The sequence below is a fragment of the Xiphophorus couchianus genome, chromosome 7, assembly GCF_001444195.1.
Source record: "Xiphophorus couchianus chromosome 7, X_couchianus-1.0, whole genome shotgun sequence".
NCBI classification, from domain to species: domain Eukaryota; kingdom Metazoa; phylum Chordata; class Actinopteri; order Cyprinodontiformes; family Poeciliidae; genus Xiphophorus; species Xiphophorus couchianus.
In genome coordinates, this window is record NC_040234.1 from 20003783 (window position 1) to 20028494 (window position 24712).

At 36.6% G+C, this 24712-nt stretch overlaps 1 protein-coding gene across 2 annotated transcripts in view; it reads left to right on the forward strand.

The window, feature by feature from the left end:
- Nucleotides 1–24712, forward strand: part of erbb4b (erb-b2 receptor tyrosine kinase 4b) — a 280695-nt gene that overhangs the window by 112296 nt on the left and 143687 nt on the right. For both annotated transcript variants that reach the window (XM_028023799.1, XM_028023797.1), the window contains exon 2: nt 22921–23072. In XM_028023799.1, the coding sequence (XP_027879600.1) occupies nt 22921–23072 (152 nt within the window). The remainder of the gene's footprint in view (nt 1–22920; nt 23073–24712) is intronic.

A 24712-nucleotide genomic window follows, 5' to 3' on the forward strand; every position in this document is an offset into this window, starting at 1 on the left:
ATGTTGCAGAACTACTCTATGTTTCTGAGTCAGTGTTAACATTGATTTTCATATTTGCAGTAAATGTTTTAAAGAGGAATCATGACCTGTTTCTTATGGCAGGAAGGCATATTTTTGTGTATGACGGAAAACAATGGAAATGCCAAGCATGGTAAAATAAGGGTTGCAATATTTACGTTTGTGTGTACCATTTTTTACTAAATCTGATTCAGTGCGAATTGTGTAGATCCGTAAATAAGAATACCGAATGGGTAAAAGGTCTAATTGTCCTTGAAAAGGATGTGCTGAATTTTTTTATGTCTTCTGCCACATTGCCCAGAAGTACTGCAGCAGGCTGGGAGGAGTTAGGTGGTGTGTGTGTGGCAGAGGTGCTGTTGGTGCCGGGTGATGGGGCATTACTCTCGCATCATTGACTTCATTACAGTCTCTTTCACATATTCATCCCTCAACCATTTTAAATGCCCTTGCCAGCCTCTAATTCACTTAATTCCATGATTATAAGTTCTGACAGCGTTCGGGCAGAAAGGTCAATACTTTTTGTGATATGTACCTGAACCTTTCCACACTGACTCAAGAATGTAGAAACTTGCTGAAAGCACAGCAATATGATGTATTGCAATCATATGCTGGGAGTTGGTATTATTAAACTTTCATTGTTCACACACTCACTGGCATATTTTAGGCGTTTATGCAAAAGGTATGCATCAGCACACACCAGAACAGGGGAAAAAAGCCTGAACAATCCCACTTACGCAGCCCTACACTGGCTACAATCACCCATTTCTCTTTCGTTTCCCTTTGCCCGTCTGTCTGATGAGATCGAGGTTGCCATGCCGTGACTGTACGCAGCAGACACACGAACAAGTGTTTCCCCCTGAGGAGATGCAATTTAAATGGGAAAGCAACATGACAGCTTTGCCACATAATCAAATGCCACACCCACAGTTACACACCACCACTTCTGTTGCGGGAGGGATGGCTTTCTATTCTCCTCTTTATGCATGTAAAATAGGCAGCACAATCTCATGTCATCCTGTGCACTGAAAGTCCTGCATCTGGTGGAATGTCCTTTTGTCCTCAGTGCTTGTATTTGCATGAAAACTATTTTGGCTACTTGTTCCTGTAGATCTTCTGCAACGAAAATGATTGAATGATATCAATCCTATTAATGTTGTGCTAGTAGATGTAATTAATTTGTAATTTTCTGATGATCAGGAAACTAGTGAAGTAGTTCAGTCTCAGTTATCTCTAAAAATAAAATAAAAAGTGTACAATTTAAGCCAAACACATAAGGTAGTACCGAGTGTTTCACTTTTATTCAGATCCCAGTGTCCTTCCTTGACATTTTTTAAGCACAATGTCAAACGTCTGAGAATAAAATTTCTGAGAAAATAGCTCTCAAAGTTTAAAAATAATTAAATTAATTGTAGGCAATTTTCATTTTAATTTATTTAATAATTTCTTACCTCATATTTTTGCTGTATTTTATAATTTTTGCAATAGACAAATACCTATGAATATATGATTAGAATGAACCGGTATAGTTACAAAGTCCTAATCTCTGCTGAAGTCATAATTAAATTAAACTTATATCCAACTGGTAAAAGAGTTTGTGGGCCTGAATTTATGTGCGAGTTGTCATCTGTCAAAAATACACGATCTCATGTCTGGAACTCAAGCAGTCGCTTCATGTTATAATCAGAAAAACTGTCACTTTGGGTGATTGCATGCAATACAGTACTGTTTTGTTCTGTTTACATACTGTGTGGGGGTGTTTGGGTTGGGAGTGAGAGAGAAAACAGACTCCACCGGCAGCAGAAGGGGGGTGAGTGATTGGGGAGCTAGAGTGGGAGACGCAGAGACTGTGACAGGTGGAAAGTGTGTTTTTAGAAGACAGGTTTTTTTCTGAGTCCGCTTGCATATGTGGAAATGTAAATAGTGACTCAGATATGCGATTGGTAACGTCTGACAGTCTTTGACAATTAAAGTGGATAACACACATCCCTACACAGGCACGTTTCCACCACCACAGCACTCCGTTCCATCAAACTTTAACTTGGTTTATAGCAGCTACTTACTGTAACCTAAATCAGATCTGAATATTTAAAAAAAAATACATGATAAGGATCACATTGACTTTTTCATCTCATTAGAAAAGGAAATGCAAACCCAATGCAAACCATGAACGGATTTTTGTCCCAGCAACATGACTTCTACAGTCACATAAACACATATGCATGCATGCACACTGAATGGCATGCAGGATTCTTAGAATGGTGTTTGTTACACTTCATGGAAAACACTATCCAGCCTCTGACAGCTTGGCTGGGCTGACTTGGCAGAATCATATGAGTAGTTTGGCTGCTTTTCTTCCTCTTGTTTACTCTCTACCCATTTTCTTCATCAATCTCATTTAATCAGACATTTCAACAGGGGGCGGATACTGCCCACCTGTTTCATTTTTCAGGATGGTAAAATCCTTTAGCAGCAGCCTTTGTGAAATTGGTTGTGTTTTTCCTGTGTGGTTTTACATTTAAAATAATGAAAAGACAAATATATGTATAATCATGAATAAAATTATGACCTTCGACAGCTACATTAAATAGCACTGATTATCTATGTATCATTGCATCTGCAGACAAGTGCAAGTATTTGAGCAATCCATTGTCTGTTCTGATCAACAAGTTTCTAAAACTCAGATAGAGAAGATAATGTAGGTAACATGTGTCAAAATACCTAGAAGATCTCAAATATTTGTACACTTTATAGGGTGACATGACGTCGCTGTATCTTATTTAATTTAAGGTAATTTTTTTCCTTTTTTCAAAAAATATTTTTCAGCTGTGAACTGGATGGATGGATGGATGGATGGATGGATGGATGGATGGATGGATGGATGACAGTGTGCAGTATGAATGTCAGAAAAAAGCTACTACTTACCTCTGCATATACATTTCTACATAATCATCAAAGAATCATAAAATTTCTCAAATATCAGATTTTAATGATTTTCTTAACACTTTACATTACATAATTTTTCATTGGTCACCTTTATCACGATCATTTTGGCTAGTATAGTGTTGAAATATACATAATATGAGCTGGTGTGATTTGAGCTGACTATGAGGAGATTTCAAGAAAAAAAAAATTAAATGTTCACCTGATATTATTTTTAAAAGCTCTATACAAAACTTCTCATACAGCTACTCTAACCAGAACCCTATTTGATTTGTTGTTGATATTGATATACATTGGCTACTAGTTTAACATGCTTCTGTATCAGAGTTGCATGAGTTAATATAAGCACCTAAAACTGTCTTGTTACTACATATAAAAGGATTATATGGATTTTTAAAAATAAAAACTCAGTGATAACCATGACTGAAAGAAAAACTGAGTCTAAAGGACAGATGTAATTTGCTAATTAGTTTTGTTCTTCTGCATGTAACACCTTTTTTACGTTTTTTACTGGTTTTCATAGAGATACATGTAGAATTTATTATACTTGCACGTGCATCTGGTTTTTAGAGGGAGCTGTGTGCTTGAATTAAACTAAATGCACGTTTGTCTCCTCTGCCTGCCCAGGTGCTATGTGCCAGGCTCTTTATTAGCCCAGCCCTGCAGATGGACGCTGATGCAAACAGGCTTTTTGAGCTTCATTCTTTGTGACTTGTTGTTCATTAAAATCAAATTATGTGTCAGGAAGCATAACTTGTATGTGCTGTTGTGCAGTTATTACTCAACAAGCTCTCTGTCTTGCATCAGTGGGTCTGTGTTTGTCTTACAAAGTCTGCCAAACTAATTCTATGCACGTGACGGCCACATTTTGATAATTTTCACTGTGACCCACAAATCTTCACTGAGATCTATGGTGGCTGTATTTGATTTGTTTCACTTGAAACAGTTTTAATTTTAATGCAAAACATACATAAGATGAGCTTGATACAAATAAAAAAAATATTAAATATGGAACAAAATAGTGCTTAAAATACAGTCTATCTCTATCGTTATGACATATTTTACACAGTAATTTAAGAAAGAACAGTTCTTAATTCTATGCACTTGTATATAGGGCTGTTTTTCACATTTGAGCTAACAGTAACTTTTCTGTAGTTTAGAAAATTAACCTGTAACAATAATAGCTCACTTTCTAAGTTAACCTGAAGAAAAATTATACAAAAATCTGAAATTATATTAAATTCAATAATAAAGAGGCAGGCTCACAAATACGCTTATAAAAAATGTCTATACTCCAGCTTTTGGTTTATGTATTCATCTTCATTGAGTTTAACAGATTAACTCTCACTTTGCCCAAATATTTGTAGCTTTTGCGTCCACATTAGCGAAGGGATTTGACACCTTTGTTCATCACACACAGAAACATCTACCAGCTATGTGCCGCCACAACGTTCTCTGCCACCCATTTCTTGAGACCAGGATGATATGAAATACATTTTCCGGTTCGTCCATTAAGCTACACTTATGTTAATCATCTAATGCACAGCCGCCCGCCCACCTTCAGCGCTCTTCCCCGCCGTTCGCTCTGAACACCGGCCACCAGAATGCAGCTCCGGTAAGAGAAAAGCTGCCGTACTCCAGGCATCGCGCCAGTCTTTTTAAGGATGCTTATTGGTCCCCCAAAAAACGACAAAAACCCGGACGCTATCGTCAATCAATAAAATCTTCCAAGGCCGAACTTGAAAACTGGACGTTATGCTGCTAACACTTAGCTTTCGTCAACAACTCAGATGGAAGTGAGAGCACTGTGCAGCTCAAGTAATAACCCGGCCGGAACACGGTGTGCGTCGAAGCTTCGAGGCAGATAAATTTTCACCGAGGAATTTTAATAATCGAGGTATCACTCGAGGAATTATTTCAGCCCTACTTGTATGTACGTTACATTTACTTAAAGACAAGTATACAGTACTTATTTGATTTAGCTGTTTTGTTAAGGGTATTTTAACATTGACAGGGTGGATTCTCTGCACAACCATCACAGCAGAAACAATTCATAAATATAATGACCTTTAATTCATCTACATCCCCTTTCACTGGATGAAAGGCAAGTTCATATCAATACCAATGTTATCACAGGTGAGTAAAATATAAAGAGAGATTCAGGTGTGACATGTCCTTGAACATCAACCTCCTCCTGACTCCTCTTCTTTTCCTGGCATTGACTGGATATTGACTGTTGATGGGGAGAAAGAATTGATCTTCTCTCTTGCTCACTTTCACTTATAGGGGACTTAAGATGGAACGTCTATAAAAGAAAATCACAGCAGATGGATGATAGGCAGACAATGAGAAACAAAAGGGAACAGAGTAAGGGGAATTAAGCCATTCAGAGGGGTTTAGATTCATCTCTAATTGGAGACATCAGGGTCAGAAGAGTAATCAAGGAGAAGAAATACTGACCTCTGCTCCAATAAAACTTTGTCCTTTTATAAAACTACCCCAAGATCAATTCATTTAGTTTAACCCCAAACTAGTAATTCACAAATCTGAGTACCCTGTGGCTGACATTTTTCTTGTCCCACCATACTGTTTCAAGAAACAGAAACCTTACAGTATCTCACTGTGAGTAAGATGTGAACTTTGATTTGGTCTAATACTTTCTGTTGCTTAATGCTCAAGCATGCTTGGTGGATTCACTGCATTTTTCTGAGTTTTAGGGTAGTTATTGTGCAGGGTAGAGTTCTGTTGAACTTCTTCACACACCCTCAGATTTTAAATATTTTATAAATTAATATCAACAACAAATAATTCAGAATGCTGTAAAAAGAGTTTGGGCAGTAGTAAGCACTATAGAAAAGTAAAAAGATGTTTGAGTTACTTTTATTTTAGCACATTTAGAACTGATTGTTACATTAGCCTATTACTCAGTAAAAAAATATCTACTTCGTAACAAACTTCTTGAGTGTTTTGACTTTTTTTTCTCAGTATCTCTTTTATATTCAAATCTGTGCTGAGTACTTCAACAAGAGCTAGCAGAGAAAAACATTATATAAAAATACTTGCATTCTAATATTCAATAAGTCTTGTAAGGTGCTGCAGATGAGTGTGGCTGCCAAATATGTTTGCCATGGGAATTCGCTTGCAGTCCCTTAGCTGCGGCTGGTGAAAATTAATACCAAGCTCTCTTAGGCAGCAACTTCCATTGGGGTGGTAGAAACAATTTCCCAACGGCCCAGCAGAGCTTAAATAATGAATGACTGAGGGGGTGCCTTGTGTACACATTCTAACAAAAAACACGTAGACCTGCTAGTGATACAAACAATTAAAAATTGTATTGAGGGTGTAGGAGTGTGGAATTTATTTGAGTTCAGTGGACAGTGGAGTTTATGCAGATAGACCCGGTTGTTTAAAATCCATCATTTTCATCTCTCCACTCTGCTGTGTCCCCTGTTTACACAGTTGCCTATATCTTTGTGATTGCTAATTAAAATATTCTGCAAAATACACTAGGCGTGAAAACAAATATGTTTCAATTAGTGTCTGAATTGGGTATTATGCTGTTTTGGGGTGCTGTGGTGGTGCAGGGGTAGAGCACAACCCATATAAGGAGGCCTTAGTCCTCGAATCAGCAGTCGTGGGTTTGAATCCCAGCCTGATAACCTTTGCTGTGTAAAGGTTATCAGGCTTTCACTACCCACTTCCCTGTCCTATTTGATTACTCTCAAATAAAGGCCACTAAACCCAACAAAACCTTTCTTTGTTGTTTGTTTTTTTAAATAAAAAAGGTATTACAAAAACAGTCTTGCATGAAATATAATTCTTGGGATATGTATATAGGTTAGAAAATATTTATTTTGAGATGCAAACAACAACAATAATTTAGCCTTTATGAATATTTTTTCTCATTTTATCAAGAGGATACATACCATAAAGACATTACAGTTGGCTCTAAAGCTGCGGCATGTAGCTTCTATAAATACGATTTTTACATATTCATCTACTGTCCCTAAGTTGTGACAGTATAGTATGAGAGAGAAAATCTGTGAAAAAAATATGAAGCTTCTTCGCCTTCTCCCAGTGGTCCTACTGCTATCTGCAGAAATACACAATTCCCAGTAAGAAACAATCAATCGCAGAAAGACTGTGATTGGTAACGCTGTCATGACCACCAGCGTTATTGATGGTCATGGTTACTTGCCTGAATATTAGTGGCAGTCTCCACTTTGAGGAACAAGCAGTAGCCTAGAGAAGGCTAGGGGCATGGGATCAGCAGCGCATATACAATCATGACTGACAGTACTAAGATCGTGCTTCTTGGTTTGATTGGTTCATTTTGACCATGTGCTTCATTTCTACACATGGCAATTTAAGCACTGGAAGAAGGTGGAGGAGCTCAATTTTTTTAACCGATTTTCTGTCACTTACTATAGTTACACTTTTAACAAATGCAAAAAAAAAAAATCCTTTTAAAAGTTGCATACAGCAGCTTTAAGATTTTTTTTTCTTGAAAGAATAAATTTTGATTTTAATCACTCACAACCAGGTCAGAAGTTTGTTTTTCCTACCTACCGTGCCATACAAAATCATTTATGTTGCAACCTGGTATTTCCTGGTTGGGTGATCATAACAAAGACTTGGGAGATACTAGACCAGCAACCATTTTAAACCCTGCTAGAAGCATTTTTTACAAAAATAAAAGTCAGGAGGATGTGAATGTCAACCCAGGCGTGCTCCTGTGAGTCCTGTAGTTGCTGATAAAGGAGAGCCTCTCTGTGGGTGTGGCAGAGGCCATTTTCATGCCGTCCGGGAATCTTCGAACCGCCACATGGTTGTCAGATAACCTCCCTTCCAGTACCTCAACAAAATACTCTAACATTTATCCGGTCATCACACAACATAAAACATTATTGTATTTTAATAAATTCTTTTGTGATAGACAAATAGTAATTATGCATGGTTTTGAAAACAAGAGAAAGAAATACAGAGCTTAAAATGCCAATTTTTCAATTTGATTTTCTTTGCTTCTCTTTGATTAAGGCCATAGTTTCCCACCTGAGTTGTGGGTCTTGTTAGCCGATTTACTGATATATTCTTGTATTTTTTAGGTTTGCATTCTTGCATTTTTTATTAGCAATGTTTTAATCAAAACTATATTGTTTTGTCAATTTTCAATTTCACAGTTGTTTGTTACTATCTGGATGCCTATTCTATAAATGCCCCCAAAATACAACTTGAGATCATGCTGTTTGTTGCTGTATTAGTGGAAAGTTGAAGCTTTTGGATTCAACTTTTATATTAAAAGAGGAAATTCATTCTACATTTCCATAATTTAGTTACCTTGATAAATAATTAAACTTATGAAGCACTCAGAGTACATTTTTCTACATTTTTAACTTTAGCACTACATAATTGCACTTTTCCATGCTTTTGTTCTCTCTTGATATTTTTATGTTTTTATTTTATTATATATAGATTCAACAGTGTAGTCACAAAGTGTAAATGTGGCAACATAAGAAAGTTGCTGCCCATTTAAGGAATAATTTTTATCGTTTTTCACAGTTTATTTATTTTTTTTTAATTTGCAGTAGTTTTGACCAAAGCATCAGCAATGGCTTCTTCCTGGCACACTAGCTACTAATAAATGACACATTAGTAGAATAAGAAGAGTAAGGGAAGGGACTTGGTTTGTCATAACTGCATTGCTTTTGTTATCCTAGGCTGCAGGGCGTCCCTCTACAGAGCCACAAAATGACATGTGGAAAATAGCAATGTGCATTTCATTGACATGTTTGATAAATTGGTTGTTAATTAATTTATTAATTTATTAAAGATGATGTGAAATAAGATTCTGCCTGAGAAAGGATTTAGTCAAGTATTTATCTACTAGTTTGTTGTGTTTTCAGCTGTTTTTAAAACTTAACCAGAAAACTTAAAAAGACATCCACTTGCTCATGTTTATTTGTTATATGTATTATTAATTACAGTTTAAAAGTCTTGCATCTTGCCCTGGCTGTCTTATCATATTAAAGTTAAAATTAACCATACATTAAATAGGAAATAATTAAAAGTGTATAGTTAAATACAAATATAATAAGAAAATATATTTCTATATTCAAACTAGTCATTTACAAAGCAAAACTTTGTAACAAATGTCTACATTATTTAAAAGTCACTGAATATGTTTATTGTAGGGTAAAAACTGAATCAATCACTGAAAGTTGTGCTATTTCCAGAAGAGATTTTTATTTTCCATGAGATTATTAAAAACTCTTAAGTGCAAAATGGTTTTATGTCACTGATAATTGGCACTAACTTTCTCATGCAGCTGGTGGTCTACAAATCCTGAGTTATTGCAAATTCAGATCTCATTTTTGATAAAATGATAAGCAGTCACTTAAAACAGTAATTGCTGAATCTATGCAAACTTGAATTCTGCTTAAACTGGATTTTAGTCTCTTTAAGTCTAATCATTCACATCTTCTTTGATTCAGAATTACACAACTGCAACTCTTTGTACTGGGGGTCTGCCTATTTTTAATAATCCTTTCAGAAATATTTAAACAAGCATACTTAAAGGTATGCATATTAGTGCTGTCAATCAATTAAAATATGTAATCCAATTAATTACACTAGCACTATGATTAATCATAATTAATCACTATGCCTACATTTGTAATCCTGAAATATAAATATGACTTAGACTTAGACTTAGACTGACTTTATTGTCATTTTGCATGCACAGGGTGTATACAGAACGAAATTTCGTTGCATACGGCTCAGGACAATGTTTTGAGCTTTCAATGTTGTGAGGTTACTCCAGAATAAAATAAAATACAGTATAAAATATGAATATAAATATAAAATATAAAGTGCAGGAATGACAGTAAAATATAAGTTATTTAGCTCTGTACATGTGCAAGGTATAAAGTGGAGACCAGATTTTAAGTGCAGTCCAGTTAAGAGTTCAGCAGTCTGATGGCAAGTGGGAAAAAGCTGTTTCGGAACCTGGTGGACCTGCACCGGATGCTGCGGAACCTCTTTCCAGAGGGCAGCAGGGAGAACAGTCCATGGTGGGGGTGTGAGGGGTCACTGATGATATTTCGGCCTCGGGATACGCAGCGCTGGGATGAAATGTCCTGGATGGAGGGAAGGGGGGCCCCGATGATCCTTTCTGCTGTCCGCACCACTCTCCTCACGTTCTTCCAGTCGGAGGCGCTGCAGCTTCCACACCACACAGAGAGGCAGCTGGTCAGAATGCTCTCTATGGTGCTTCTGTAGAATGTCTTGAGGATGGGCGGGGGCAGGTGGGCTCTTCTCATCCTCCGCAGGAAATACAACCGTTTCTGTGCCCTCTTGGCCAGAGACGTGGTGTTCACAGTCCAGGTGAGGTCGTTAGTGATGTGCACCCCCAGGAATTTGGTGCTGCTGACCACCTCCACAGCCGAGCTGTTGATGAGCAGTGGAGCGTGGCTGGGCCGGTTCTTCCTGAAGTCGACAATCATCTCCTTCGTCTTGTCGACGTTCAGGATCAGGCTGTTGTCTCTGCACCAGTCCACCAGCTGCTCCACCTCCTCTCTGTAGTCCAGGTCGTTGTGTCTCTGATGAGGCCCACCACCGTTGTGTCGTCCGCGAACTTCACGATGTGGTTGGTGGCGAACCTGGGGGCGCAGTCGTGTGTCATCAGAGTGAACAGCAGAGGGCTCAGGACGCAGCCCTGAGGGGAGCCTGTGCTGAGGGTGATGACATCGGAGGTGTGTTGTCCGATCCGGACTGACTGAGGTCTGTCGGTGAGGAAGTCTAGCAGCCAGTTGCGCAGGGGGGTGCTGAAGCCCAGGTGTCCCAGTTTTTCTGCCAGATGCTGTGGGATGATTGTGTTGAACGCTGAGCTGAAGTCCAGGAACAACATCCGCACATGAGTGTTCTTCTCCTCCAGGTGAGCCAGGCTCAGGTGTAGGGTGGAGGAGATAGCGTCCTCAGTGGAGCGGTTACGGCGGTAGGCAAACTGGAATGGGTCAAATGTGGAGGGGAGTCTGGAGACGATGTGTTCTTTTACCAGCCTTTCAAAGCACTTCATCATGATGGGAGTCAGTGCCACAGGCCGGTAATCGTTGAAAGAGGTGACTTGAGGTTTCTTCGGCACCGGAATGATGGAGGCAGTTTTGAGACAGCAGAGACAGCAGTTTTGAGATATGCACGCAGTTGTCGCTATTGTGGGAATGACACTCTGGGCAAGCCCCTCCTTCTGCTGCACTCCAACCAGTTAAAATGCAAGCAATTATCAGATTTTCAGCAGAAAGGATATAATGTAGTCTCCCATTATTTAAACTTACTCCACTACACATGCATACAAATAGTATTAAATATAACTACGTATTGTGGTTTAAAATGTTTGAAGGGAAAAATGTAACAGAAAATTGATTTTTTTATTGAAGTGTATGTACACTCATATCTTCAGATTCACTTTAAAATTGCTATGTTTTTCATTGTATTCATTTTTCTTGTACCAAGTTTTTCAAATGCAATTTATGTTTTCACACTTCTGAAATAAGAACATAGATCAAATTTAGTGCTGGACTTGTATTCTCTCCAGCTGGTTGTTCTCATGCATATATTTTTCCAGTGTTTTGTGCATGTCTTACAGACATCTGCTAAGCATTAAATTAAATTGCCATTGTTTAGGCAAGAGATGAGCAGTTCTGCTGAAAATACAACAGAGGTGACAGGGACAGCAGCATAGCCATAGTTGGGTATTATTAAAAACATATGTGCAATAAAAATAATTAAACTTAAAATGAATGGTGCAAAGATTCCCTGTTAGAACATAGACGTTAATTTGCTCCTCATTTTTACTGAGCACTCTTAATAAGGAAAACAAATATCAGTGGATAAATATTTTTAATCATTTCAGGTGCTTTTTTTTGTCTATTCTGTGGTGTGCTATGGCACAGAAACTAATAGTAATTATAAGAATAATGTTAAACAGTTTTTTAAGCATTGTATAAACGAGTGTCATGACGCTCTGTAGATCCTTTTGAGCAATTATTTATTTTCCACAATGGAATTATTTTTTCCTACTTCTGAAATATTATTTTATTAAAGCTCTTATTTTAAAATGTGACACAGCTATAAAACTTCTAGGTCAATAAACATTTTAAATTGCATGTCTTAACAAACAGCAAAATGAATGAATTAATAAAACAGTGCATTTGATTTCAGACACACTTCCAACAAAGGGTTTGTAGGTGCTTAGGGTTATTTGAGCTTTAACAACTCGAATCTCTGTGTTTTCATAAGCTTTGCCCGCGAGCAATGCCTCTAGGCAGCAAAATCTGCTGAAATCCTCGCAGAAAGGCTCAACATATTAGTTCAGGTTCCTAAATGTTCAGTAGTTTGAAACGCTACATTGATAATTCATTGTATGTATTCCTTGTCAAGCAAACAGACTGTGATCGATTTCAACAGTTTTATTTTATACATGAAAAATTATGATTGCAGCAGTCTGTCTGAATATCTCTTGTTGTCCGTGTGTCCTAGAAGATTTATAGAGTAAACTATCCTGTCTTTGCTGGTAGGATGACTTAAACCTGTTTGCGTACATGTGCTCTTCTCAATGACAATTATTATTATCATCACTGGCTGAAAAAGGAAAAGAAACAGATGTACCTGTGGGAAAAAAAACAAAAAAACATGCTATAATTGAAGTTGCAGCTGTTGTAAAATGGACTGTTATGGACATGTTACAGGGAATGTTAAAGTTACATTCCTTACACAATCACTTGTTTTGCATTTTCAAATATTGATTTATGCTGATGGCATACATACAAAATATAGAGTCTACAGTCCTCACCCCTGGTTTGATTCACCGTACCCGGGCCATTTGCTGCATGCCTTTCACTTTTGCCTCAGTGCCTTCTTCCTGTCCATCTTCTGTTGAATGATGGCAACTGGAGTCACAAAAAATATTTTTTTAAAACTAAGACATTGTTTTTACTTCATCCCAAATAATTTCTAAGTTTAATTTTATTAAACCTAAAATACTCCCATTGCTGGGACATACATGGTTGATCCTGCAGATCTGAAATTGTGCTTTTAAAGTCATCAGCTCCTGGCAATGCCTCTTAGCCAGATAGGAAGCAGCCAACTCCCCATTTTAAAACATTTTAAAAACCATATCATGTTATTGTACGTGTGCTACATAATATCACTGTAAGGTATAATTACATAAATTAATTACATCTCTAAAATACGTTTTAACTACAAAATATAATAATGCAGTGAGAGTGTAGACTAATTTGACCAAAGTGTGGTTGAGGCCATCACAGTTACTTTCCTTCTTGATAAAATCTGATGTTGGTTTTGCTCTTTGAGTGTCTCAAATCTGTATGCACCAGCACCAGGGAAGTTGTGGGGTATTGTTTTTGTATAAGAAAGCCATATTAAAATGAATTAGGACAACTGCAACTTAATGCAACAGGAATTACAGCGGCCTACTCCACATAACGGACCTGTTTTGACCGGAATATCATTAGTGGTATCTACTTTTAGAACAAGCTATTGAAATGGAGCAGGTGATGGTCTCAAATGATATCCTGAGAATTAACAGAGTTGATATTATGTCCTGTGAACTGGTTGTGATTTGGAATCTCTATTCTAGCTATAGAATTGGTTGCATGTTTCATTATTTATCTTTGAATAATAATGATACTCAATGGTGATATTCAAAGACTATTTGTCTTAAGTCATTTATTTTCAAAGACAAACTTTGAATATCACTGTGATAATAATATTCAAAGACCAATGCCAATACATCTCTTTCATTCTTAAATTGATACATTGGTTTTATTCTTCATAATGTGACGTGCCGCTTTCAATTCTTTTCTCCAATGGTAAAAGTAGATTTTAGCCACCCATTGCAGAGTCAGCCCATCAGAATAGAAAGCACTATATGCAAACTAAAAGGCACATTTGCAAAACAGAGATAGACATGCCTGTATTCATATGTTTTACATATGAAAAGCGGAGAGACTGTAAGTTTTCTGAGAAATCATTTCCCAGGCAAACGACAGAAGATATTCGGTCTGAACAAGGAAGGAAGAAAAAGGTTTTCTTTTAATATGGAAAAATGGGAGGCAGGGGAAGAGTTAGCAGCAGTAGCAGGCAGGATAATTGATGGCAACTGTTTGGGGAAGAAGATTAAGATTCATGTGTAGGACCACACGTGGGGGACTGAAACTCTTCAGTGCTAGAGGCATGAAGGGTATGGGGTAAAACTTTGAATGGCCTGCTAGCATAATTGATAAAGTGTCATCATGGTGCAATAATCATAATAAAAATAATCATGATGAAATTAGTTATTTTTTCCCATAGCATAGAATTGAGGCCTCCAAACCATGACCCGAACGAAGAGTGACAGAGGGACAAAAAAAAGCTAGGATGAGATATGGGAGAGAGAGAAAGAGATTGAGGAAAAAATATATAGTTGGAGCCCAGGGCAAGAAACCAGGTTTGTGGGGGGTTACCAGTTCTTATCCCCAGACTGACTGGAAACAAGCTGGAGGCAAAATAAAGTCTGGGAGTTGCACTCTTCCACTCATCATCCACTTCCCTTGGGGGGCCTTTCAGCAAGGTGGTGAAGCCTCTTAGTTCTTACACTGTACAGTATATAGCTCCTGCAGTGAATCCAACTGTTTGTATGGATAGTTGATACAAGGAAAGAGAGTGCAGTCAATCTGTTTTTCCTAAAACATACTATGATTTCTGATTTAAACAATAGCTTTTATTTCCTTCTTTCTTTCTTTCCTTCTTTCTGGGGCATGTTTGGGGGGTCTTAGACTGAAAAGCCATCATAAAATAACCATATGAATATTGCAGTAAGAGCAATAAAAAACAAGAATTATATTTAAACAATTTATGGTCATTATGATAACACTTAGACAATAGTGAAAATGCATTGTTTTCCTTTGAGGACCTTAATAGAATTCTGATTATGACGGGATCCTTGGTGATCTTGAGCTTGGAGCATGAACCACAAATAAAATAAAGTTTAGAGAATAAGCATCAAGCTTTATGTTTTTATTAGCAAAGTTAAAACTTTAGCAGAGCCTCTAAATACAAATGCATTTTGTTTAAGCAAACAATTTATTTTCACAAGTAATACTAATTGCAGTCCAGCAGTGGTCATGACTGACAAAGAACTACTCACCATGGCATCCCAGATTCTTGAAACTGAATGGGAAATTGATTATTCTGCATATAATTATCTAACCATTTGATTAGATAATTATATGCTGAACTCATAGGGGAACTTATGGAACTCTGCAATTTTATTCCCAAATGGTTATTTGATTTACAGATATGAAATCAAGTTAAATTAAATTACGCTAATTTTACAACTATTCAGTTTACCCAATCCTGATATAGTTGCACTCGGCAAATTCCACACTCCTCATCACAGCGTTATTATCAATCCAGGAGTTCATCAAAACCAACACACATGCTTTAAAGGTCTGACAAAATTCATGTTCCACAAAATCTGCTTTATTTTCTCATGTTTAGAACAGTATTCTATGTGTTTTCAATACAGCAACATGCATAGCAGTTGGTGGCAGCTTTAGGAAAAGTACCATAAAATGCTATACAGAATTTATTGCATCACAGAACACATTTCTTTGAGCAATGCAGTGCAGAGAAGTGCAATATTTTTGTTCTATATTGCATACAGTTTTTTGATCATACAAGAAACACCTCTCAACCTTTTCTTTTGGCCTCATTAAATTCTGAAGAAAAATGGGGAAAACGTAATGTGGGAGATGCCGCACATTTACAGCAGGAACACTTGAAGCCTATAGGCAAAGCAAAGCCAAGATCCCAGGAGGCCTTCACTTGGCTAACTTGTGTGCTAGTGATGTCCATTCTGCATATTCATGTATGTTGGGATTTGTTTTTCGGGACATTTATATAACATTTTTATTTTAAAATTTTTATTGTGAAATGTTTTTACACCTTCCCTGTAATATGAAAGTTAATCTGGAAACTGTCTACACTGACAAGTACAGTAATACCACCTATGACATGACATGTGCCTGTTGTGTTATCTGGAATAGATTTTTGTCTAAAAATGGGTTAGAAAAAAACAAGATTAAGATAGCAACCTAGGTGTGCTCTGAGAGCGAAACATGTTCTGCCTATGTATTCTTTTCATTAATAATTATCATATCTCAGGAGATTTCCTCTTGCCTGATTTGTCTATGTGTCTCAATTAGAGAAAGCATTAACACTTTTGTGGGGCCTGACATTGACAGAGTAGGTGAACATGTACTCTTATCCTGCCTATAAGTGAGATTCATAAATCAAACTAGAAGACAAAGACCTGAGTGAGTCTACATAACTTGAAATTGAGATTCAGGAAATATATCTTACATAGCGTAAGAAATATGCATGCTATAATTACACAATTAATGTGTAATTAATTACACAATTAATGTGTGTAATGTTAGACACATTCAAATTACAGAGATCAAAATATCAATGAGTAAAACAGGCATTTTCTGTCACTTAAATCCTTATGAGAAAAGTATTCCAAACTCATTGAGCTCATTATGTCAAAATTGCCTTTTTTCTATTCATTGTCTTTCCTAGTGTGGATTCTGGAAAAAAAATAAATAAAAAAATTAAGCTGATTATGAAAATATTTTTATGACATTTGACATGTCCCCTCCACTGTTATCACATGCTTGACCAGGATGAGAGACTGGTTCAAAATTAATAGCATGAATCTATTGGCAGGATGACATGCGAGGAACCCCCACCCCCCAAAAAAAACAGATACCTTACTGTTGCTTTGATTTTTTTTATTTTTTATTTTTATTCACAACCACACGCATATATAATAAGTGGGAAACTAAACACAAGGGAATAAACTAATATGGCAACACCTTTCTTACCGTAATTTCTCTGTGTTCATTATTGTAACTGTTTATGGCAAGTTCCTTAATAAAATAACAATCTGAAGTGATGAAAATACAAATGAAAACCAAAATTCAAACTCAGGAAAATATCTGAATATAGCGCTTATTTAATAGGGTGTCCTCAATTCATCATGTCTGTACCCATGCTAATGTTGATTCACAAATTTTTGTCCCAAATTATTGTCTCTCTGTGAGAATTGAAAAGCGTGTATCCACTACATTTACTGTATGCATTTCTAAATGTGCTGATTTGTCTCATACTGTTACAAAGAAGTTTGTGTTTGTAATGTGACAAAATGTGAAACTATATATAAAATGTGAAAATATATTAATAAATTTTGCAAAGAACTGTAACAGTACAAAATAAGAAAACTGGTTTCATTCATTCAGAAGCTGTGAGCTTCTCTATTATTCTGAACTTTGCCTTTCAAATACTTAGTTAATCTTATCAAGGTAAGGCTTTTCATTCAGTCTTTTGCTGCTTAACTGGTACCATACGGTTTATTTATCGAGCTCATGTGCTGTCACTGTAGTTTGTAGAGAAGTGAGACCAAACTATGGTATTCACCATGAACTGAGCTGAGCATACCCACGGCTAGCTTAATAGCTTGAAGTATATCAGATACACATAATGCAATTAAGTCATGCAAACCGAACAAAGTTATCTTCAGTGAAAAACTGTCACAAGGTGTTGGCAATGTTTGCATAAGTAAGACTTTGAATGCTAATTTGTGGTAGACCATATGGAGGCAGCCACAGCAATGTTACTAGGTGACTGGAGCTCGGAGGGCAGCGAGAGGTTAGTGTTATTGGACCATGCTATCATTATGAATAGTCATCTAGTTATTGTTTTTGATGCTTATTAAGCTCCTCAACAGATGGACAATAATCTGGGGCATGATTACCATCAGAGGCAGTGGCTTGTAACTCATACTTACCAACCAAAGCTCATCTGGAGGACATTAGGGGACAATGGACTGCTCTGACCGCAAACACTGTTTCCAACATGACAGACAAAAAATATGGCATTTACACCTATGCATAAAAAATGATTCAGCCTGATTTTAACAAGATCCTTCTGCTTTATTGGCCCATTAGCCAAACTCATCTATTGACACTGTTTACTTATGTAAGTGACATTTGCAACTTTATTTAATTCAGTCAGTTACTAGCGATTGGGATGACCTTTTACTGGCTTCACAGGCTGGCGCTTATAAACCTCAGAGACTTGCCAGTTTTATAGCCACTCAATAATCACACAAGGCAGTATTGATGGAGTTGTTTTCTGTGACCACAGATCCGGACAATGTACTGCCTATGCAATCTTGATAAAGATATTTCTGAAATTAAAATTGATGAAAATGCGGCTCAGGGCCACTCTAGTGTTCTTGCAAGCTTTTTGTTTATTTATTTTACACAAACAACAGACTGTGTCTAGTGACAGTGTCAAAGTGATAGATGAATTTTGGTCGTTTATAGTGGCTATCTGTTGGAAATATATGGGAGCTATCACTCTAATTATCTGTCAATATGATAAATATGCAATTTGCATTATCTCCCTTCTCACAAGCTGTCTACGTCAAAGCACTTTCGTCAAAAATATTTTATGTCCTTCTAGAGCAAATAAATTCACTTAGACACTTTTTAACCTGATGACTCCTAATCTCATTAACTACAACCACTGAAAATTCCTGAGCTATTAATAGGCAGTGTCTGAATCTATTGCCTTTTGGTTAATATTTTCTGTATACACTTTAAGACAATTTTTGCAGTCATGCAAATCTTTTAAGCACAAAGTCAATGCTTCTCATTGACACTACTAGGTTTAAATATTCAAGAAAAGAGTGGAATCTATCAAGATAGATTTTATTTTATGGGACAACTACGGGCTTTATATGTGAAGATTCATTTGTTCTTGATGTCTGTTCCTGCATCCTCTGCAATATGTTAAACATCTGATGACTCAGGGTCTTGAAGCAGTCTGTCATCTTCAGTCAGCAAGCTGAACATTATAAACGGTAGAGACCAATTCATACAACCTTTACCATGATGTACAAGCTCAGGTTTAACATACTGAGCAGGGAAACAAATTGATTTCATCATGCACTAAGACGGGGGGAAATGCAACTTCAGGTCTTTTATTTACCAATTTTTAGTGACTCACAAGCAGACATTTAAGAGTCAGGACTATAAAAGTTTAAACAATTCAAACATCTTCAATTGCATATTGTACAGACACCACAAATGCTTTTTTTTTTTTGCTAAATGAAATAAAGAGTATTTCCTCAACTAAACCTCAGTGACTTTCTCAGTGTATTTAAACCTAAAGAGCTATGCAAAATTACAAGGAAAATGAAAAAGAACTTATACAGCTTTTAAGAATGTATGGTGTATTGCTTTTATGTTTTTACAAGCTCTTTACCTGATCAATCTTCAAAATTCTTTACAGCTGCCACATGTAATGCAGGGAGTGTTACCTGCAGTAATACACAGTTTATTTGTGGCTTCAGTAATTGATATTTAATTCAATTAGTATAGTGTGGTGACATGCTACCATGTTTGAATGCAGAGATCATAGTAGATTGTGTTTTTGCAGGTAATTCTATGTTTTGTTAGTGTTTTAGTGTATGTTTTATACTAATGTCATTGTTGTCTTAAAATAGTCCATAAAATGATTCTCTTGCTAAGTGTAGTTTGCACTGTCTTTCTGTACAGTAGGCCGATCCAATTGCATTTCTGATGAAAGGGAAACATAGTGGGGTATGACGTCTTTCACCTGGATTCAAGTTCGGTCAACTTAGATTTCAGAGTTTATTTGGAAATTGCAGAAATACGCATTGGAAACCACATGTATTTATCTGTTGTATGATAACTTATAAGTAATGAGCCTCAGATTAGTTGCAAAGGTTAAAGTTTCTCAAATGCCAGCTAATTTGCACTTATACACATTAAGAAAGTTTAGTGAAACTTATATTTTTAATTTGTAAAAACAAAGAAAAACATCACAGTAAATACATCAATGGATCTGTGAATTTTACTTCAAAAATGCTCAAGGCTTGCATGACAACTTAAGGATAAGTCACAGTAGTTTGGCTTCATCTGCATATATAGTTTTGGTTCAAAGAAGAAAACAAATGCAGGATAACTTTATTAATTTTTTCTATTTAAATCAGAAACACAAAACAAACCCTTACCCTGGACAGTGAACCTGCTGTAAGGCAGCAGACTTTGCACCGCAAGGGAGAATTGTCTACTCGTAACTTCACTTCAAAGTTAAAAACATTGCAGTTTTTTTTCCACCCAGTTTGAACTCAACAGCTGTTGGCAGGCATAGAATATCCTGTTGCATCCCCAGTGACAACAACCTCTTTGGACTAACATTTTGTTAGAAACCTTGTATTAACAGTTCAAAATCGTAAAGGTTAACTTTGAACATGGAAAAATATATATATTGGGCTGCAGTCTCAACTCGGATACTAAAGGAAATCTCCTTATACCACCACAAAGCTCAAATTTCTATAATTTGACCAGTCTATTCTATTGTGCTAAATACTCATCCCCAACGGTGCATCAGTACAAACATTACAATAGGTAATGTTTATAGACAGCATCTTGAATGTATGGACAGAAAGAAACGTTGGCTTAGAAAATGTCATTTTTTTTAAAAGTACTAATTAGACATAGACTTAGACTGACTTTATTATCATTTTGCATGCACAGGGTGTATACAGAACGAAATTTCGTTGCATATGGCTCAGGACAATGTTTTGAGGTTCCAATGTTATGAGGTTACTCCAGAATAAAATAAAATACAATATAAAATATAAATATAAATATAAAATATAAAGTGCAGGAATGACAGTAAAATAGAAGTTCTTTAGTACCATTACTTTTTATTTAATTGGGGATGAACATTCAAGAAAACCCACTCCAATAAAAGATACAATTGTCTAATATATTTTTTTTCTATTTAGTGACTGAAGATCTCTCCAGAAACATTACCATCCATGTTAAGACGGATTTATTCTGTTGTAAAACAGACTTTATAAGAAAGAAAGCAAAAAATGGCATAAATTGTATGATTATGAAATCAGATTTTTTTGTAAACTCCATCAATTTTACCATACAATTTAATCTGCTATTTACTAGGATTTCACAAATAACAAAAACTTTATACTACATCTTACATTCAAATGATATGTGAGGTAGTTTTGAAATATTTGACTAAACAGGGGCATTTGACATGAAATATTCACTCTTGTTTGTTATACATAAACATTCATTCCATATTCATATTGCATATAGGTGGAATTGTCATTTAAGGGCATACTAGTGGAAGCATATGGGTGTAAAAAGTAAATTTCAGCAGACATCACATGCCACAATGCCCCCTTCCTCTAATTTCAGTGGCCTGCCCCAAGGGTGCAATAACAGTTTATTACACCTATCCTCACTTTATGACCCTTCTCTACCTCCACCCGCTCCCCTTCTAGCCCACGCTAACTGTTATTGAAAACACCCAGGTCTGCCATATATCATTCCTGAGCACCACGGTATGCTATGCACAACAAAGCCAATCAGTACCTGTTCATATGGGTATTGTTCAGGTCACATTGGACTGGCTCCACTTATCTAATATCTGTTTCGATGTGGAAGTATTTAAACTCAATCTCATTTGTCTTTACAGCCTTAGTTGCCCCAAGGCTGAATCTTCTTATTTCCCCCCACATGCATCTATTGTGTAATTGCGAAGGGAAAACCAGATGGAATTCAAAATATTATTTTTCTTTTTTTTTTGGCCACATTGCGTGTGTGTGTGTGTGTGTGGATGTGTCTTTGAGTAAATGGTTAAATGGGTTTGGTCTGCATTATTGCAAGTGCAAGGATAATATGCACTCAGCTTGAACTGAGAGAGAGAGAATAATAAATATTGAGAGCTCTGCATAGTTCGTGGTAGCATATAGAATGGATCTGGTATAAAATGCAAAGCATCAGTAAAGATCTTTCAAGGTGGAGGTGTTCAAAGAGAGGAGTAAAAGCTCAAAGGTGACACTGTGACAAGACTCATGGAAGGGCCCGTCACCCCTCTGCCTCAGTGCAGGCTTCGCTGTCAACCAAGAGACTGTGTATGGGAGAAACCACACTGCCACAGCAATGCAAATGAAAATTTTACTTCATGAAATTGAATAACTCTATCTAGCTGACATACCTAGCCTACAGCTCTGTGAGTTTATGAAACATGCTACTGGGAAAAAAAAAAACCCACTAGTGGCAGAGAACATGTTTGAGGATCTTCTGAACACTCTCGAAAAACTATCTGCCTATCATAAAGAAACATTCTTTGCAATGCTGCTTCTAAACCGTTAAGCAATGTGGAAGTTTTTAACACATTAGAGGCAATTTCTTGACTTATTCTTGTTTTGAAATAATTTACCTGACTTTAGTCATGCTTCAGACAATTTTAGTTTTTATGTGCTTTTTTTCCAGACAGATTGAAAAAAACAGTCGGTCTGAATATATTGTGCAAACATTACTTTTTACACAAGACATTGTAATGCCAGCTGATAGGGCAGATGGATTGTGTTGTGGGTGTGCAAGGTGTCTGATGGGTGTAACTGCTCCTGTTTAATTACTTGTCAGATGAGCAACCCAGTTGGTCATTAAAGAGATTATATCTAACTTGAGGTGCCAAGGTACGCTGCTAAGGGGCAGAGGGACATCTTTCATGACTAAACAGCTACTGTGTGCTTCACTAGATGTATTATTCTGATCTAATAGTTGTTGTTTTTTACTCAAATCTAGTCAATAACGTTATCACTCAATTGAATGGATGTTTTTTTCCTTATGCTGTTGTTTGTATTTACTTTTCAAATATATATTTTTGGACAAGTAAGAATCTGCCTACAGCTTTTTTTTTATTATTTTAAAGTTTACATGCAAAGTATATTGTAGTTGACATAATATGATCTTTTTGTTCTTGTCTTATGTTTTCCAGTCTGTGCTGGCACGGAGAACAAGCTAAGCACTCTGTCGGACCTGGAGCAGCAGTATCGTACCTTGAGAAAATATTACGAGAACTGTGAAGTCGTCATGGGCAACCTTGAGATTACAAGCATTGACCGTAGTCGAGATCTGACCTTCCTCAGAGTAAGGACAAAACAATAAGACGCTGTTAATGAAACGTTTTGACATGTGTTGAAATATGGATCGAATGCAGAGTTGAAGCCTGTGGCTTTGTGGTGTCGTCTTTAAGTTAGATAGAAATATGCCATGCTTGATATTTATATACTTGTTTGAAAATTTTTTGTCAAAAATGTTAATGTAAAGCTCATAAAACGTAAAAAGCTCATAAAATTTTAATTTATTGGAAAGTTGGGACTACTTTGGTCAAAAAGCCATTCTGATTAGCTTGCTAATTTAAACCATTTAGACTTTTTGACCCCATGTCTAAATAGAATTGAGACTCGTTAAGAACTAGAATTGAAACAATGCATCAGATCCGAAATCAGAATGGTTCAAATTCAAATGATGCCCATCTCTAGTGGAAAGGCGTACCTGCAACTAATTTTAAATTGATCTTGTCAACTGAGACTTCTTCTGTACCTTCTCAAGGCAGAGTGGGGTTTACATTAGGGATTACAACTCAATGTTCTGCAGTATCTTCTTCCAGGACTTACACTTCAATACTGTGATAAAATCTGGTTATACTCATATGCAATCCATACCAATAAAGATTTTTTTTAAATTGAACCCAACACATATGCCCCAAAGGAACCTTAACCCAACACCCTCAAATACACCCACAGACATGCGCATACAATATAATTTGTTTCAAACTTGAAATCAGTTAATATTTTCATTTGAAAGTTTCTCTGAGCTGAAGGTAAGTGGTCTTCAGTCGGAATTTGGAGAATAAAGAAACCACAGTCTATACAGTTTTGGGGAAATCAGCTGCTCACGTTGACCTCTCAGACCTCTCCTGCTAACAAACAGAGCCCTAGACTGTGCTGACTGTACTCTGCACTGCCAACACCATCCAACTCCAATTGATTTCAATCTTTCTGGAGGGCATGGGAGCTCCCGTGGTGTTACACTAAAGTGCTGACTGCATTATTGGGCCAATATTGCTGTGAGAATGAACTGGACTACTGAGGCTTTGCAAAGAAAGCAAGTCTCAACCAAAATTCAAGTAATGTTCTTGTATTTGTCACTACATCAGTAATTTAAAATTAATAAAGAAGAATGGTTTGTTTTTGTCTGGTAGAAGTAATGGGCAAATATACAGTATCTCTTACTTGTGTTTAATCTATGTTAACTAACATATCTAGACTGACCAAAAACATCAGAACAACACAGTCATTAAATGTTTTACACCGCTATGAAAGAAAACAGATTATATTAAGGAAGAGGGAGCAATGGACAGTTAACTGCTACCATTAGACTTCTGAAGAGACACATGACCCCACTGAATTAAATTAAAAAAAGGTGGTAGGGGTTTTTGTTTATTTTGTTATGTGTTTGAGGAGGGGAAAATGAAATCTGATTGTAGTTCATTGGCATAGACCTAATTTGAACTATGAAACATGCTCACCTATGCTTTATCTTGTGCCTTTTAACTGTGTAACCTGTACCAGCTAGTGTTATATAAAGGGCATATTTGCGGGATGAGGTTGAAAGTCCATTAGTACAAGCCTTTCTTTAGATGCTGACATTATACTAGTCATTTACAAAACATCTCCCTGTGGCACCAACTTGCCAGGGTTCTCCACCTTTTCATGGTGGGCAAT